This window comes from Momordica charantia, assembly GCF_013281855.1.
Source record: "Momordica charantia cultivar OHB3-1 chromosome 2 unlocalized genomic scaffold, Mcharantia_2.0 BLBB01000002.1, whole genome shotgun sequence".
NCBI lineage: Eukaryota > Viridiplantae > Streptophyta > Magnoliopsida > Cucurbitales > Cucurbitaceae > Momordica > Momordica charantia.
The window spans coordinates 5,811,522-5,829,582 of NW_028275160.1; the positions used below are offsets into that span (position 1 = coordinate 5,811,522).

The 18,061-nt window shown below is 37.1% G+C and overlaps 4 protein-coding genes across 14 annotated transcripts; 1 reads left to right on the forward strand and 3 right to left on the reverse strand.

The window, feature by feature from the left end:
- LOC111017033 (zinc finger CCCH domain-containing protein 25) lies at positions 1 to 3,001 on the forward strand. The gene is made up of 4 exons (XM_022292673.2): positions 1 to 517; positions 1,316 to 1,425; positions 1,512 to 1,699; positions 2,113 to 3,001. Exons 1-4 carry the CDS (start codon positions 345 to 347, stop codon positions 2,677 to 2,679), a joined length of 1,038 nt encoding a protein of 345 aa, XP_022148365.2. The 5' UTR covers positions 1 to 344; the 3' UTR covers positions 2,680 to 3,001.
- A 1,231-nt stretch (positions 3,002 to 4,232) lies between these two features.
- On the reverse strand, positions 4,233 to 4,998 carry PH1 (pleckstrin homolog 1). The gene has a single exon (XM_022292674.2). It carries the CDS (start codon positions 4,870 to 4,872, stop codon positions 4,438 to 4,440), a length of 435 nt encoding a protein of 144 aa, XP_022148366.1. The 5' UTR covers positions 4,873 to 4,998; the 3' UTR covers positions 4,233 to 4,437.
- A 1,108-nt stretch (positions 4,999 to 6,106) lies between these two features.
- LOC111017097 (Quinone reductase family protein) lies at positions 6,107 to 9,975 on the reverse strand. 11 transcript variants are annotated; one of them, XM_088120616.1, is made up of 9 exons: positions 9,834 to 9,975; positions 8,618 to 8,982; positions 8,269 to 8,417; positions 7,820 to 7,877; positions 7,649 to 7,703; positions 7,411 to 7,504; positions 6,896 to 7,161; positions 6,659 to 6,814; positions 6,107 to 6,458 (listed from the first exon to the last, which is right to left on the reverse strand). In XM_088120616.1, exons 5-9 carry the CDS (start codon positions 7,672 to 7,674, stop codon positions 6,233 to 6,235), a joined length of 768 nt encoding a protein of 255 aa, XP_087976742.1. In that variant the 5' UTR covers positions 7,675 to 7,703; positions 7,820 to 7,877; positions 8,269 to 8,417; positions 8,618 to 8,982; positions 9,834 to 9,975; the 3' UTR covers positions 6,107 to 6,232. The 11 variants fall into 11 exon arrangements, with proteins under 11 accessions (XP_087976742.1, XP_087976740.1, XP_087976746.1 ...); XM_088120614.1 differs by having other exon boundaries at positions 8,167 to 8,417; XM_088120620.1 differs by having other exon boundaries at positions 7,411 to 7,512; positions 8,167 to 8,417.
- ASA2 (anthranilate synthase 2) lies at positions 9,664 to 17,321 on the reverse strand. Its single transcript, XM_022292771.2, has 11 exons — positions 17,108 to 17,321; positions 16,778 to 16,962; positions 16,346 to 16,535; positions 15,710 to 15,861; positions 14,968 to 15,083; positions 14,639 to 14,885; positions 14,491 to 14,547; positions 11,407 to 11,559; positions 10,747 to 10,827; positions 10,404 to 10,490; positions 9,664 to 10,167 (listed from the first exon to the last, which is right to left on the reverse strand). The coding sequence occupies exons 1-11, from the start codon at positions 17,277 to 17,279 to the stop codon at positions 9,844 to 9,846; spliced, it is 1,764 nt and encodes a 587-aa protein (XP_022148463.1). The 5' UTR covers positions 17,280 to 17,321; the 3' UTR covers positions 9,664 to 9,843.
- Between the last annotated feature and the right edge of the window lie 740 nt (positions 17,322 to 18,061).

Consider the following 18,061-nt stretch of genomic DNA (forward strand, 5'->3'; position numbering starts at 1 on the left):
CTTACGTCCCAGCCGCCTTCTCTCCTCTCCGTTTCCTCTCAATTCCAGCCGGCGGCGGCCCCACCGTCCGCCGGTAGCCGCCGTACCACCTGCCTGTAACCGCTCCACTCTCCTCCGTAAGCCACCTCACTCTCTCTCCCTCTCGATCCCCAGCCGGCGGCCGATTTGATAAAAGATAGGCCAGAAACCGAAACCGACCTGGTAGACCGAAACGGTTTAGAAGTTGTAAGATCAATATTCGGTTCGGCTCGGTTCGGAAAATAACCTGCCGCGCTCGATCCCCTTTTGGAAGAAAACCCTTGACGCCAGTCTCTTGGTTGAAGACGTTGATTTTGGAGCGAGCGATGAATCCTCTGACCCTAGTGAAGCGCATCCAGAAAATCAATTCTCAGGAGGCATCGCTCGGGATTTCCGAAGATGCTTCTTGGCACGCCAAATACAAAGATTCCGCCTACGTTTTCGTTGGAGGCATTCCTTACGATCTCACCGAGGGTGATCTCCTCGCCGTTTTCGCACAGTAAGTTCACAATTCGATCTAAAAAGAAGGCGTTTGATGTTTTCACCGGATTTTTATTGTGTTCTGCTGTAGTTTTCTGCTGATTTAAGTGTTGGATCGGATACTGGCTAGACTCTTCCTATAAATGTAATCCCGTAGCTGGAGTAATTTATGATCGAGTGATGAAAATTTCCGGTGTTCTGCATACTTGAAGATGCTGTTTGTATAGAATGTATGAGTTTTTAGTTGTTGTATATCGTTTGCAGTCCTGACTGTTTTCAATCGGCAAGAGAGGGAGTTGATGTTTCAACTATGCAGCTTATGCTTGATCGAAAATTTAGCTTGTGTTTGCTAGTTAAATATATATTGCTGTTATCTTCAACTTGGAAAAAAGTTTCTCACTTCCACCCCCTCCCTCTCGAGAATCGTACAAGTTGTTTTACTTTTATTTTGGTCATTTTTAGGATTCATCTTCTCTTTGACCTTAAGGACGGCATGGTGAGAAGGAGATATTTGAAGATACCTCTTGAGGTCTTAGGTATAAGTCATAGGTGGAAAATTTAGTTATCACAAATTCCATTTTCTTCTGGAGCTGGAGCTAGCCTTTGGATGTGAAAAGCCTCTCAAAGATTGGTGGAGTAGGTCCTACCGCGTAATACAAGGAGTGGAGCTCTTTGATACCTCGATTACATTACAGAGAAAAAAAAAAATCTTCCTTCCTATCTTAAAAAAAAAATCTTCTTCCTTGTCTCTTTAGTGTCTAGCTGTTTGTTAATGCATATTTAATGTTATATATTGACTTGAACTTGGGGCGTACAGGTATGGAGAGGTTGTCGATGTCAATCTTGTCAGAGACAAGGGTACAGGAAAATCAAAAGGCTTTGCTTTTGTTGCATATGAAGACCAGAGAAGTACAATCCTTGCTGTAGGTTGTCTCCTATCCGCGCTCCTAATATTTTATTGTTATATGGCATTGAATGTACATCTCTAAGTTATAGTATTTGGTCTCTTTCAGATAATTTGAATGGTGCACAGATTCTAGGTCGAGTCATTAGGGTTGATCATGTTACTAAATATAAGAAGAAGGAAGAAGAAGACGAAGAGACAGAACAAAAAAAGAGAGAAGCTCGGGGTGTTTGTCGTGCATTTCAAAGAGGTGAATGTACCCGTGGAGCTGGATGCAAATTCTCTCATGATGAGCAGGTATATTTAAGTTGCTAGAAGAAAAGTTGTACTGTTGGTATATAGAGATGTATTTTTCATATATCAGAATTGCTCTGCCCTCAAACTTCGGTTTATATGGTTCCATGCATATGTGTAGTTAACAGCTAGAAGTCAATTCTAACTGCTTAGTTTTATGTTCTGACTTTATCTTGTATTTGCTACAAATTAGGTTATTCTAATACACGAAATATGGTCAATTTATAGAGCATTTAGTTTTACAGGATGTTATAATTTTACCTTTAATGTGAATAGCTGGCTGTGCTTTACTAGAAGGAACTTTTAATGCAAGCCTATATCTTCTCTATTTTCTTTGGCATGCTTGGATTATAGTTTTATCTTCATTTTAAAATTTTGTATACAACAGTAACGCGTGAGGTTTTTTCTTTATTCAGAGAGCTGCAAACACAGGCTGGGGGGTGGTGGAAGACGCAAATGCAAAGTGGGGACATGACAAGTTTGATGACCCAAAAGATCTTGATAGAGAAGTGCGAGCTAAAGGAAGGAAAAATAGCGATGACAGGGAAATTAGTAGGAGGCAGGAAAATAAATCAAAAGGCTGGGATGATAGTAAAGAATCAGAACTCAAGTTGAGAGAGGATCATGGCCGTAAAGATGAGAAGAGATTGAGAAGACATGAGGTTGATGATGACCGTGACCCGAAGTCAAGAGATGATCATTATAAGAGAGAAGAAAAGAAATCTAGAAGGAACCATGATGAGGAACTCCCACAACATTCAAGAAGAGATTACAATTGGAGGGAAGAAGACAAGTCGAAAAGGCATGGTGGTGAAGAGTATCAACCAAAGTCGAGGGAAGACGACGATAGAAGGGAAAGAAGACATCGCTCAGAATCACACAGGAGGGAAAATCAAGATGAGAAGAGAGATTTTCGATCTTCTCATGGCAGAGATTCTTCATCCCATTCTCATAGAGAAAGAAATGAAGATCGTCATAGATAAAATGAACAAGGACACAACAGATCAATATGGTGAGTCATGTAATGTTGGTTTTCGGCATAATTCTGAGGGGAGACTATTTTACCCAAGATAGAGCTGTCATCTTGATAGTTTTGGGATTCAGCTTAATTTGACGAGTACATTTTGGGTTTCTGATGGGGCCATTTTGTTTCCCTGTATTATAGATTTACAATAGGAACTTATATTGGCCTCTCACTCACTTGAAACCAACCTCTGTTTGTTCTATCAAAATAGGTAAAATAACTCTTGGATCTGGACGTTTCTTTTATCAGAAAAGTAAAGTTGTTGGGTTGTTGGAATCTTACCCTTATTGTGACTTGTGAGTGGATGTACAAATTATTCCCAATTTTGACATATATGTTGTTGGCTTTAGAATATAGATCGTTTCAATTTTAAGAATATTCTTCTTTTGTGTTATTGATAACCATTCAGGGTGCACTTCCTATACCGGTGGCGACATTCTTTTGGTATAATCTTTTGAAAAATACTAGTGATTACAAGTCGGCACCTATTTTCGTTTTTTTTTTCCCTTGAAGATTGAAATATTTTCACTGTTGTTATATAGAACTTATCGTAATTGAAATATTTATTTCTTGTTATTTATCAAACAGAATTGGAGTTTAAGGTCCACCCAAGATTGAGATTCATTCACTCATAGTTGAGAGAATTTTATTCTTCATTCCCATTTATTTTCTTTATTCCCAACCTATCTTCTAATCACTTTATTCCTTTAGAAAAATATCTTCGATCTCAATTTTGAATAATATTGTCGATTCACTTTGATACTACTTCAGGTTCGATTGTTAAATTTTAATTCAAGTTGGTAAAATGGAATTGATGTAAACCAAAATTCACTGTCATTAATTGTCCCTCGGTTAAAGATTACACTAACAATTTCAAGTGAATATTATCAAAATAATGTAAAAAAAAATTCAATTCGAAATGGGGATAGATTAGGGCTTTGATACCTTTGTTTTTGGCCTGCAATTGATTCATCTGTCCCAGTTTTCACGATCAATTAAGCAAGATTCAAGGCTAAATCTGGCTTCGTGATTGCATCTGCCACATTTTCTATTTACAACAATCAGTTTTCCATTGGCAAATGCGATTCATCATCTTCCTCACTACTTGTCAGGCAAGAGTTCTTGACGTGTTGCTATGTATTGACAATTACGATGGTGGCATAGCAACATAATTTTTTTTTACGGTAAAAGAATAATTAGTAAAATATAGTGCACTGAGCGAAAATTATTTCTGAGGATATCAAGTGATTTCTCGATTGATCCTGGAATTCCATGCGAGCATGCCCTAACTGTATTATGATCAGATGAATTTCCAACTTTCTCGAGGCTGATATTAGGTTGATTTGGAAGAAACAGCTCAAAAAACAACTTGGTGAATTGAAATCACGAGGAAAATAGAGTGATCTAAGAACAAACGCCATTAATCAGTATAGTAGACCGAAATTTCAACTCTCAGGTAGGGCAATTTACGAATCGTATGCCTGATAGAAGATTCGGAACCAAGAAGGAAAATGTAGAAGATGAGATTCAGTTCGATTCACACAACCGCCTTAATTTTAACAACCAGAAAGAAGGAAACAGAGATCGATAGTACCACATCGACACGAAAGGTAGGCTAGGCATCTCGCAGTAGCAACCACCTGTGACCAAATCTCGCCTCGGTTTTGTACACAGAGAGAGTGAAAGACGAAGAAGAGTCGTTCTTTCAGCATCAGAATCATCGCCTGTTGTCGTAATCGACGACTTCAGATTCGGTAACCGATCGGGAATTCTGAACTATGGAGCGGCCGATCGAATTGATCCACTCCTCCTTCTCGCGCTCGGACTCGGCGATGAAGTACATGGTGTCTTGACCGGTGGTAGAGAGCTCAAAGGCGCAGGGCTTATGGAGGATATCCTCGGCGCCCTTGACGGTGAGGCAGGTATTGACAGGGATGACGCCGCGCGGTACGGAGGCGCGATTAACATCGGAATCCTTGAACCAGAAGAGTTTACCTTGTTTAAGAACGAACCAACGGCGACGCCAGTTCTTAAGGTATTCGCCCTGCTTGTTGAGCCAGCCGGCGCGCTCGGGAGTCGTCCAGAACTCGATGCCCTTGTAATCGTCCGGACTCGGATCTTGGCCCGTCGCCGCTCGCCACAGGCTCTCCATTCTGCCGGAGCTCTTCGGCCGCGACGGAATCGGCGGGACAGGAAGAGAGAGAGAGAGAGATGTTTGTCTTGATTTTTTGGAGCTTTGGACGGATATGGTTGCAAATGGGATCTTGATATGGATGGGAGACTCTTGCTTATATATTTTTTCTTATCTAAACCTTTTATTTTGTTTCAATTTTTACGTATTAATTGTGGAAATTAGTACTAAAAAAAATTGTGGAAATTAGCTGTCAGTGTTGACTTGTTGACTAACGGAAACGTGGTCGTTTCAAGTCGAACTCCGAAACGCCCCAGCCCAAGCTGTATATTTGTAATTTGCTTTTCTTTTTGAATAAAACAAAGCTGCACTATTTCAAGCGTGATATTTGGTGGTTATAAAAAGAAATACCAACCTCATAAATATTATTGAACTAAATATATATTTATGTAAATCTCGAATTCTCGAACTGAAGGGGAAAAAAAAAATTATTTAAGAGCGATCCACACCATCCAATTATAATTAGATATTTTAAAATAAGGTTTTAAGTCTTATTTGATAACTGTTATTTTCCCAAAAAAAGAAAACGAGTTTTGTTAGGCCAACTTGGAAACTTCTTTGCTTTCAAACGTATACTTATTTTCTGACTTCTCTTTTTCCAAAATCAAACTAATAAATCCAAAATTTGAAACAAAAAAGTTATATTTTAAAAAGTATCTAATAAATTACTAATTTCTATTCAAATCTATTAAAGATACTTAGTACTCAAAAGAAATAAATAATAAATAAAATAAACTATAAAGTTAAAAGATTTATTGAATACAAAGTTAAAAGTTTAAAAACATATTATATACTTTTTTTAAGTTTGGGCTCTTATTTTTTTAAAATGTTTTTGAAGTACAACATAGGGTGGGGGATCGAACTCACGCTCTCCAATCATTGGAAGAAAGCCTTGAAATTCCATTTCTCTCCTCTCCAACTTGAGAATACTTCTTTCTATTGGCTATCTTCTGTCAGTTCAAGCTATCTTCTGTCTCGAGCAAGAAAAGGTATGTGCAAGTGACAGGGAGGTAGTAAAGGCAAACGCATAGACGGGGGATAGACCTCTTGGTTGAAAATATATGTTAATTACCGCTATACTATGTTAACTTTGACAAATTCGGGCTCTTATTAAACTAAACCAACTCTGAAATTGTACGGACTAAACTTGTAACTTGACCTAGAATAAAACAGGTAAGTAGGCAGGGAGAGCGGCTTTTGTATCAGCAACATTATTATACATAATCTCCAGTAACTTTTTATTTATTAACCTTTATAATTATAATTATAAACAAATGGGAAGTAGAGATAGGAAAGAAACATGTTGAAAAGGAAGTATAGGTTAGTTTTTGAGCTTCTTGGTTAATTCAGCAACATACTTGCCTTGGTAAAAGGCCTGTTGGAGCTCCAGCTCGGTGGGCTGTCGAGTTCCATCAGCTGCATAAGTTCCAGCTCCATAGGGAGACCCGCCCTTCACCTCACTCATCTCCATCATCCCACTCCCAAATGTGTACCCAACAGGCACAAATATCATTCCATGATGTGCTAGCTGCGTTATAGCCGTCAACCTGTGCCATCAATTTTGATTATATAAAGCACAAATTACAATAAACCAAGCGGTTTTTTACTTTTTTGGCTGTGTCTTGTCTTGGTTTTCAAGATAATAGACAATAGAGAACAGAATCCTAGAAATTGCAAAAATAAAATTGCTTCTGAAGCTATATGAAATGGATAAGTTCTTCAAATCAGAAATGAGAAAAGGAAAAACCAGATGTGGTAGGATATTGTATGAAGTTTAACCCAATCTTCCTGTGCAATTTCACAAACAGGGCCTTCTGTTTCATAATGGTAATCATGCTGATGGACAAAAGGGAGCGGGGAGCTAAACTGAGAGCCAAAGTTTTGATTCAGAAATGAGATGGCCCTGTTTTGGAAAACATGGGCTGATGAACAATGATTTTCATGTGAAGAAACATGCTGAAAGCTAAGGAGAAAGATGACTTACGCTGTAAGTTCCTGGCCTCCGCCATGAAAGCCAGTACTCCAGAAAATTCCGGCAGGTTTACCAGCAAGTGCTTGGGACTGCCATATCTCACTTGTTGCATCAAAGAATGCCTTGAATTGAGCAGCCATGACACCGAATCGAGATGGAAATCCGAAGAGAAAACCGTCTGCTTCCAGCAGTTGTTCCGGCCTGATCTCTTGCACATCATCTGCTTTTGGAGGAGCTTTCATCTTGTTCAGTATCACATCAGACAGTGTCTCAGGCACCTTCTCCAAACAAGTCAGGTAAAACTTATAACTAACCAAAGAATTGGAAGGAAAACTCTTGCAGTCTTACTTCTCAAAATTTTCATACGGTTATATACTCAAAAGCGATCTTGAAAATTCTATAGAAGAAGCATTTTACTTGAAAACATTACATATAAAAGTCATCCCAAACTTAATATTATTTGTGATATAAAACAATGTTGCTTTTTCTTATTTCATTATTACCTATGTAAAGAAGACTAATGGTACCTGCCACAGAGTTGCCTCAACACCTTCAACTGAATTAGCTCCCTGTTGAATTTTCCTTGCCATAGTTCCAACATGGCCATGTAGGGAATAGTACCTGTCACTCTTTTATATATCAGCGGGAAATTAAAGTGAAATTGAATAAAAAATGAAGGATTCAATGGAACTGAACGCAAAGATGATTCGGGCGATCGGGCAAAAGGGCAAGAAATGGGAAGGATGGAGGGAGGAGAAAACTTACACAACGTATATCTTCGTGGTTGACATACCTTGTGTCTTGAAATCAAATCAGCTTCCTGATAGACAATATTAAAATTTTAAGTTACTTTCAATCTGAAAAATATGTAAACGGCATCTTTTCGGGGAAGACATGGAAATTTATGGTTGAAACTGAGGGCAAAGGCAATATAACCTGCGATGCAACAGCCACTCAATCTTAACAGCATATATCATTTGATCTTTCTGCTTTACTGAATACCGAGAATGAATTTGTATCAGAAAGAAGGTTTTATGGAGAGCCTTTTCTTAGTTTTATTAACATTTGATATCCATAAATTTTCTTATCAAAATTCCCCCTCCCCAAAAAGAATGAGAATCAACAATGAATTCGACAATGGCCTTCTTTCCCCTATTTTCACTAAAATGAAAGAAACCTGAGTTTGTAAGAATCAGAAAACAGTGGAGTAGCAGAAAGGGGGATCAAGATGAATGCATTCAGATAAAACCTAAAATAAAGAGAATCAAAATGAAAATACATACAACAACAATTGCTTAGCCATTCTTCCGAAGCATTATCCAACTCCTACAGCATCTGTGAAATTCGTAGAGAGCAAAAGAAAGAAGAAGGAGGAGAAAACTAACCTTTACTGTAAAGCAAATGAATTGGTAGGCAGGGAAGTTTCAACAAACCGATAATGGATAAGTGATAAAGAAAGCTCAGATAAACGCATTCCAAAATCCAACCAACAGACAAAAATGATATAATTATTTCACTGAAGATATTCATGCACCTATGAAATGGTGACATGTGTTTAGTTCTAAATTTGATATGATTATTTCACCGAAGATATTCATGCCAAATTTCGTAAAAATCCCGAAGGAGAGCGAAACCAATGAACCTAGCTGAAGTTGCAGGAAAAATACTCATGATAATTGAAACTCATTTCCGAGAAATAAATCAGCAACAGAGGAATTGGAGAAAAGAGTGTACCAAATGATGCACAGAATAAGAAGAAGAACGGCGATTTTTTTGACCATCAAGCTGCCGGAGAAGATAGAATAAACCAATTTCTTCATTTCAATAAGTTCTTATCTCGGCGTCGGGTTTCTCCATGATCGCAAAGAATAAATCTCTGCGTTCGTCAAATTCTAGGGCTGGAGAGACAACGAAAGGCCGTAATTACGCCGGCGGTGCCGGAAAACTGCTCGGCGATCAACAAGAACGGCTGCATTGGAGGAGAACGTCGATTTTCCACAAACATTTGCAACGAACACTCCGATCATGGATGAAACGGAATTCGAGAAAGCCATTTTTGGTGTCGAGCGATGAAACGGTAATTCATGGCGCACGGGCGGCTGTGGAGAATGAAATGAAATGAGAGGTGAGAAACGGCGACGTCGACGGCGAAGGAGAAGATCTTCCGCGATTTCTCGCTCCCCTACGAGATTTTGACGAGAGTTTCCCAAAATCTCTTTTCTTTACCACTCTTACATCTTACCTAGTTTGGCAGTTTGATTTCTCTTCCTTAATGTAAATATTAAACATTTAAATCATAAAGAGTGCGTTTTTTTTAATATCTTGAGTGCCCAAATTTCGTACTAAAAAAATTTACTAAACATAGTAATGCGTCAGAGATTAAAATTCACATTTCATATTTAATCTATGCTCGATGAATAATAGGAAAAAAAAATCAGAAAGCGACGTATAACTTTCCAACTTTTCTCTTGCACCACATTTGAAAATGACTTGTAAGTTGTAACTTATAATAAATAAAAATAAAATCTAAACTTCAAAGTCTAAAAGAAAACTTCTAAATTCTATGCACAGCTAAAATATTTATTATATTTTTAAATTTAACTATTTTTTCAAATTTTAGGTAGTTGCTACTTTCACCAATTCCTATTAATTTCTTTTGGCTACTTTTGCAAGCACCCCTTACAATTTTTATTAATCTACAAAATATCAAACATATACGTTTACTAGGGTATGGATTCAAAATCAATATAAATAACAAAATACAATACTGAAATAGTGACTAAAACTTAAAATTTCAAAAATATTAAATTTAGCTCGTCAAAATTACATATGAAAACCAATATGAAACTGTAAATATCGATTGCGAGAAATCAAGTTAAAAAGGTAACAGAAACTGAAAATGGGAGATACGAAACTATTGATTAAAAACAAAAGCATTCAACAGACGTACAAATTTGTGGTCATTTCTCGATGAACGACGATTCTGCAAGGTCGATTGCACGGGCAAGCGCAGCGGCTTTGTTCTCACACTCTCTTTGTTCATCTCCAGGGTCGCTGTCTGCCACAATGCCAGCCCCGGCCTGGAGGTGAGCTACCCATTCCATGCGGCGGTTCACGTCCTTGTACGAGTAAATGGTGTCATAACGGGTACTGGTGGGGAAGACGATCGTTCTCAAAGCAAGGGCTATATCCATGTCTCCTGAAAACGAAATGCCACCGAACCCACCACTATATGGCCCCCGCCTAGTAACCTCCAGCTGATCAATCAACTCCATTGCTTTCACCTGCATTGCAATGGGGTCGATCATGAAAGGTTTTCAAGAACGCGCTTGAAGCACGTAGATTATCACTTCTCGCAAAACGAGTTTCGCTGAACGAAAAAGCCAGAGAAATGGGTGGCTTAAACAAAATCCATAAGCAGGAGTACGGGAAGTAACCACAGTTCAGAAGCTACAATTCTAAGGCCTTACCTATACAACACTGTAGTAGAGAAGAAAATTGGATAAAATAAAAACCTTACCTTTGGTGCTCCACTAACTGTCCCCACAGGCAATGCAGCACGCAAGACATCCCAGCTGCTTAAACCATCAACTAACTCACCTGTGACCTGGAAAGAGAATGGCTTGATCATTAGCTAAATAATATCTGACTCTGTGAAAAACCGATAGCCCGAGGAAAAAAAACAGAGCCGAGGCTAAAATACTACATAACTAAACCTGTGGGGGGGGGGGGGGGGGGGTTGTTGGAGGGTGGTCAATTTGCAGGCCTGGGTATAGAGGAGCAAACTTCGGCTCCCAGTTATAAAAAAAGAAAACAAACAAAGAAAGTAATATCTGTGAACTTTTTGGTTACTTTATACTTACAGTTGAACTAATGTGCATGACATGGGAATACCTCTCAATGTTCTTAAGCTTTTCGACCTTCACAGAACCGAATTTTGAAACCTGCACGTGCAGTTCGTGTAAGATTGACCATAGAATCAGTGTGGAAAATTTAAGGTGCCTAAAATCTGATGCAACCACAAAAAATGAACACATGTAAAGGACAATTAATCTAATGAAAGAATACACCCCAGCATCGAGCTAGATGGATGTTTCTCCATATGGTAGCTCTGCTACAACTACAACAATTGGTAGCAGCAGTAACAATGGCTAGGTCGCTTCTTGGCCATCTTTTGGAGTACCAAACAAACGATATTCTACTGTCAAACGTCCAATCCAGATAATTTATTAGAGAAAACATCCTAATTCAGAAGTGTGAAAGATAGACCCATAAGGGACTCTATTAATTATTCACTCCAAGGAATCTTATTGTTGAAAGTGAGTACAGCCAAAGCTTAAGAGATAAGTTAACATTAAGAAACATCCATGACAAAGGTACTTTGTTTTAATAATCAGATAAAGCATTCACTTACGACAGAAACTGGCAATATATATTTGGTATATAGCATACGACACAGATCTGCATTTATAGAAACAATAAAGTAATATAAGAAAATAAACTATGATTAAACAGATATAGACCTTCCCGACATCATTTCTTCCCAAGTCAACGAGCATTATATGCTCTGCAAGCTGCTTCGCATCATTTAAGAGCTCCTTCTGCAATATTAGATCCTCTTTTTCTGTTTTTCCTCTTCTAATGGTTCCAGCCAGGGGTCGATTGGTTATCTTGCCCTGACAATGTTAACAGAAACACAAATCCATAAATAAATTAATTAAATTACCAATAGTCTATTTAGTAACGTTCTTTCTTTCTTGTTCTTTAAGAAAGAAAAATAAGACTTTTGAGTGAATGTAAAAAAGAAATAGAAATGCGTTCAGTAATTATCTATTTTTTCTTGTTCTCTCAAATATTAAAGTGAACAAAAAGTTAAAACATAAATTTATTTGTGACAAATAAAATGTTAAAAAATTATGTTATATTTAGTTTTTAAATATCTATTATGCAAGTAAGAAATGATAAAATAATACTTTTATTTATGTATTTAGAAAAGTGAAAACATGAACCATAAGCAAAAAAAACTAGTTTTTGTTGTTACAAAATTTGTATACAATTTAGGGAATATTTCTTAAAAATTACAAAAAAACAAACATTTATCAAATGTTTATGTTACTCAACAATTTGAAAACAAGAAACAAAAAAGAAAAAATAGAAAGGTTACCAAACAACTTCCATACCCTACGACCCCAACACTATACCTGGACTATATATATTAAAGGCAATCCCACAGTCTCGTGCTCTTTTTTTATATTCGTGAGTGTTCAGCCCAATTTTCATGCACCTCGACTAATCTAATTGGACTGCCGCCTAACCCTACAATATTTGGTGTTGGGAAACATATAGGAATTAATTTCTAAGGTAGATGGCCATCATGGCTCATGCTCTAATGGGGATGGTACTTCTACCCTTGTGTTTTTTATTTCCTCGTCTCTCACACCTTTATGAAAAGAGGCTGCATTCTATGGCCTCTTTGTTGGACCCCCGAGGAATTCGAATTCCTCTATTTATCTGGGTCTATGTCGATCTTTGACTGACAGGGTATCGTTGGAGGCTGCTAATTTGCTTGTTTCTCTTGGGGAGCATTGGTTGTCTCAAGGGAGGAAGGACCTCCATCTTTGGTCCCCTAACTACTTGTTGTGTTTCCCTCTCATTCTTTTTTCTTTTGAATGGGCAAGTGCATCAAATAATTTCAAAGAAGATTATTTTTTATTATTGTTATTGTTGTTTTTCATAACTGTGAGTTAGAGCTTTGCTCTCCTATACTAGGGGACCTGCACCCACCCGAAGGTCAGGAACCGAGAGACATCAAGAGATTTTGGTATTAAGCTCACTAAAATATTCAAACTTGAGACCTCTAAGTCAATATGACCAAGAGACCCAAGATCTTTGGGGACAATAGATATTAAGTTCTTTACTTCCAAGTTTTGCTTAGTAAAGTTAATACCATAAATCGTATTGAAAGATTTTTTTCCTTTTTGCTGGGTCCCAATGGTGTATCCTTTGCAAGCATGCTTTTGAGGACCTCGACCATATTTAGTGGAGCTTCCGCCCATCTTTGGAGGTTGTTCTTGGCTTTTGTTAGGGAGTGCAGAGGGATGATGGAGGAGGTTTTGCTTTGCCCGATAGAGGGCCTTGCTGTAGCAGAATTGTACTGTTGCTATTTTGCGAGTTATTTTGATTGAGAGGAATAGTAAAATTTTTAGGGGTGGTCTTTAGAGGATATTTGGAACCTTATTAGATTTAATATCTCTTTGTGGGTGTCAATTTCTAAAGCTTTTTGTAAGTACCAGCTGGGTATGATCCTTTTGGATTGGGGTCCCCCTTCTAGTAGGGAGTTTCCCTTTTTGTTGGTTTTTTTTTCTTTTCTTTCGTTTTATGTATGTCTCTCATATATTCTTTGATTTTTTTTCCTCAATGAAAGCCCAATTTCACATAAAAAGAGTGTTTTATTTATATATTAAAGTGCAAAATTCATTTTTAGTCCCAGATTTTTGGAGCTCGCGCTCATTTGGTTCCTAAAGTCTCACAAAGAACATTTTAGTCCCTAAGTTTGAAAAATAGTTCTAAATGGTCCTTAAGCTCATGGTTTAGTTGTTGACTGTATTTTCTAATGTGGTGAAAAAAATTATTTTAATATTTATTTTTGATGACTGGACTTCATCTTTCTTCTTCCCTATTCTCCTTCTGTTCTCCAACCTTCCCTCCTTCGACAAAGCTCGATGATGCAGTCATTTCACTAGCCATTGCTTTGTTCCTCACTCGTACCTCATTCGTCATCTCCCTAAACGATCTGCAACGCACCAAATTTGCTCCACCATATTTGAAACGTTATACCACCTCTATTTGAGGCTATCTTCTCCCTCGTCACAGATCGTTGGTGCCGCTACCATCTTGTTTCTGCATAGGAGGAATGAGCAAATTTCAGATCTAGACCTATTTGCTCTAGATATGGAACGAAGATTCCTCGTTCCACATTGTTCCAAATCTAGAATGAAAATAAATTTCAGATCTGGACATATTCGTTCTAGATCTTAAACAAAGACTCCTTGTTCCATACTGTTCAAGATTTGGAACGAAGATATGGCGGCGGCGATCTATGACGAGAGAGAAGGGCGACAGCGAAGGAAGGAGAAGGGGTGACAACGGCTTGCAGGAGGGGGGAGGGGGGAGTGGGGAGGAAGAAGATTCCAACAGATTTGTCACGTCACATGCCAATAAAAAATTTTAGTATAAAATTAATATATTTTGCCACATAATCATAGCCCAATCAACAAGTCATAGTAGTGCAATTTGTCTGTTAGTTGATTAATGGTCAATTAACTTCACAGACCATTTAGAATCATTTTTTAAACTTTAGGGACTAAAAGTGTTCATTTCGAAACCTCAAGGACTAAATAGACACCAAACTTAAATCTTGGGGCCAAAGGTGTATTTTGCCCTATATTAAAATTGTGAACATGGAAGTTCTGTGGGTAAAATGAGACAAGTCAACGTATGCATAATAGGTACAAGCCTAACTAACTTACAGCCGCCGGCCAACCTAATGATATAAAAACAGCTGGTAAATAATAAAGCATCAGAATATTACAGCTCTAATAGGCTACCTTCTTCACGCGTGTAAGAATTTCTGGACTTGAAGCAACTAGGATGCAGCCTCTAGCCTGATGACAAGATTTACATGATGAAAAAAGCACTTAGTAGCAAAGGATGCAATGAATTTAGCACACAACTACAATTGACAAAGCATGCAACCTGCAAATAAGTCATGTAAGGGCTAGGGTTGACTATTCGCAGAGCTCGGTAGACTTCAAATGGATCTGCAAATGTTCGGCGCTCAAAACGTTGACTTAATACAATCTGGAAGATATCCCCAGCGAGGATGTGCTCCTTAGCCTGCAAAACTGCCTTCTTGTATTCTAAACTTGTCATACTTGAGTTCTTCAGTTTTGGACCAAAAAGATGAGTTAATAATTTTATTGATCCTGCAGGAAGCTTTGGTCTGAAACTAACCGTGTTAAACAATCTGAGAGAAACCTCGCCATGCATGCAAGGAGGAGTGGGGAGCTTAAAGGATCACTTACGGAACTATATCATGTACTCTGGAGAGCAACTTTTCCAACCGAGCAATTCCATCCTTGTATGCCTCTTGAACTGAAGAATATTGATCCAAGTGCACCCAGTGAATCACATAAGCTTGCTGCATTAAAAATCAAAGAAAAAAAATAATCTACAAAAGAAAAGTTGGAAGTTGGAACACATTCAAATCCCTATGAAACACAAAACCAGTTTTAATATGAGTAGACACACCATTTCATTCCAAAAGGATTAATCATAAAGAAGAAATGTGAAGCTAGATACCGAGATCGACATTTGAAAAAATTGAAAGGACTTCTTATTTTTCTCTCTTTACTCACGCAGTTACATATAAAAAAACTAGATTGAGGGCATGTTGGAAATGATTTTAGAATGATAAGTGATTTTGTGAAAGTTATTTTTATATAATTACTTTAACGTTTGGTTACCCATTTTTTCAAGTGATTTTCATATAATTAAGAGTAATTTTGAATGATTAATGTTTGATTTTAAAAGTGAAATTACAATCTCCAAATTAATAACATATATTTGAGAATCAATGCCAAACGTCTATTTTAAAATGGAAGTGATTCTGACATTAGTGAAAGTGATTCTAGTCCTACCAAAATCACTCTCAAACATACCTAAGTCATTTCATTCAAATTTCAAAGAATAGTAAGACAGTGATATAATTAAGAAGATTACAACACAAAGTCTGAGAACAAGAACATACTTTACTGTTGATTCTACCTTATTCACATGATCAAACACAATAACATCATCATAAAGTCCCAGATGAACATCAGGAAGGTTTCTGTCATCTGTTGGCGCACTCGAGAATGGCAATTTCTTCTTTTCTACATAGCGGACAGTATCATATGAAAAGTAACCAACCCATCCTCCTGGAGAGACATTCATTTTGAAGTATTAGGGATTTTGAAGGCAAAACAACATTCTATGGTTAGGAGTAGCCAAATGGATGATTTTAAGTCAATTAAGTAACAATTAGGCATGAGTCTTTCATATAATTGAGCCAATTAACAAAAAATGGGAAATTTTGAAAAAAAAAAACAAAAAAAAAGATATTCATTCATACCCAATAAGAAAATCAAATCATGTAATATGCCAAAAAAAGCAGCCTACTGATGCCCTCAAATCATATAATATTCAAAGTGTTCTTCTAAACTTCATGGTATCTCTGCCGCTAAACAAGACATACACACACCCACCTACCCGTACACTTAGCATGAATGAATTCTCAATAGGTTCCTTCTTCCAAATATGAACATTAATATTAATTGTTTTGTATATTATCAAAACAAAGATTTATGCAGGAATAGATATACGAAGTAAATTATATCATCAACAAAATAATTCATTTTGTACCACAAAAAGCGTCAGGAAGTTCATTAATTAATTGAGGTCTCCAATCCGCCATGATTCTTCGAGGAATTTCCATAGGATCCTCGACAATTTCCTCTGTCCTTTTCCCTTCTTCGTGATTCAAAATAGTAACAACATTCTCTTTGGCCAAAATTTCCATTGTCGGCTGTGCACCAACAACACTATATCTCCCCTGACGAAATGGCATATCAACAAAAAAGATTTATAATCAGCAACCCATATACTACCATTTAACGTTTTAAATAAACGTTTTGACAACAATTGTCAAGCCAACTCACTGACTTTCATTATTAGTTGCTCATTAGACAATAATTTGTTGTATCTGTTGAACTGTCGTAACAATTAGAGTTATAGTTTCTTAATTTGTTGATTAACAGTTAAGAGTTACATAATGAAAAGCTTTGGTCTACTTACAACATTTGAAACCTGCATGCCAGGCTCCACGGATTCGAACAGAAAACTTGGGGCATCTCGATCGTCTTCCTTAACTAAACAACGGTAAGCAAGCACTGGCGAGAGGTGGTCCGAGAAAATGCAACGATGAAGTGGGATCAGATTCCCCTTCTTAGAAGCTTCAGTGAATGCTTCTGAACTGTCGACTGGACAAACAGTAGTAGTACAACAATTAAAATCTTAGAACACACATTTCATCGTAAACCAGAGATAAACGTGTAATTTCATCTCGTAATCTATTTCACGTAAGATTTTGAAATTCCTCAGAGGACAAATATGCTTCTAATATACCGAATGACTGAGCTGAGCATCTGAGTGAACACACTCTCGAGTTGCCATGGACTAGGGCTAGAGATGTGGAGCCCAACCTTGACCGTCCTGCAGCAAGTTTGACGGAGATTTTCGTCGGCGGCCGGAGAGTTGGAGGAAGCCGATTCGACGGTGCTAGGGTTTTCATTATCATCGAAAAAGCTTATTTCATTGGGCTCTAGATAATAATATAGGGCCATGATAAAGTGGATTATCCTGATAATAGTATTCTCAGTCACCGTTCGATGCAGCTTAAAAATATATTTTTTAAATTCTATTTAAACATCGAACGGTGTATAATGATCGGCACGTTCTTCAAAATCTCCTCGTAATTGCTCTGTCGGGAATTCATTGCCCAAGGTTTTGAAACGCGAGGGTTACAGTTACCACTTTCATAAGAAAAAAGAAAGTAGCTGATGTTTTCCACTCTTTATATTAAATATCAGTCGATATTTCCCATATCACGTGTCCATATATATATATATGGTCTGACGTCAACAATTTTATAATAGTAAATAAATAAAAAGATTGACGGCAAAAATATCAACAAAATACTATTAATATATACATAATATCAATATAGATTATTTTTAACTTATTTATAAATAGAAAAATATTTATTCGTTAACTTAAATATTTTGTATGATTTTTTTTAATTTCTCTAGCTTTTACATAAATATCTATCGATATTGGTATTTTATCGATATTTCAATAAAATTGAGATATCGACACTTAAAGCCTTGATTGCACATCTTTGTATTGCTACACCCTAGTTTTATCTCTTTTTCCACGATTTTTTCTTGATATTATAAAAAGTAATAATAATAATTGATTATTCAAATATGATTACTTACCAACTACTTTTAAAAATATTGCACTTTTAACCTATAATAAAGTCATATCTTTTTAAGTGACTTTGTCCAACAAGACAATTCA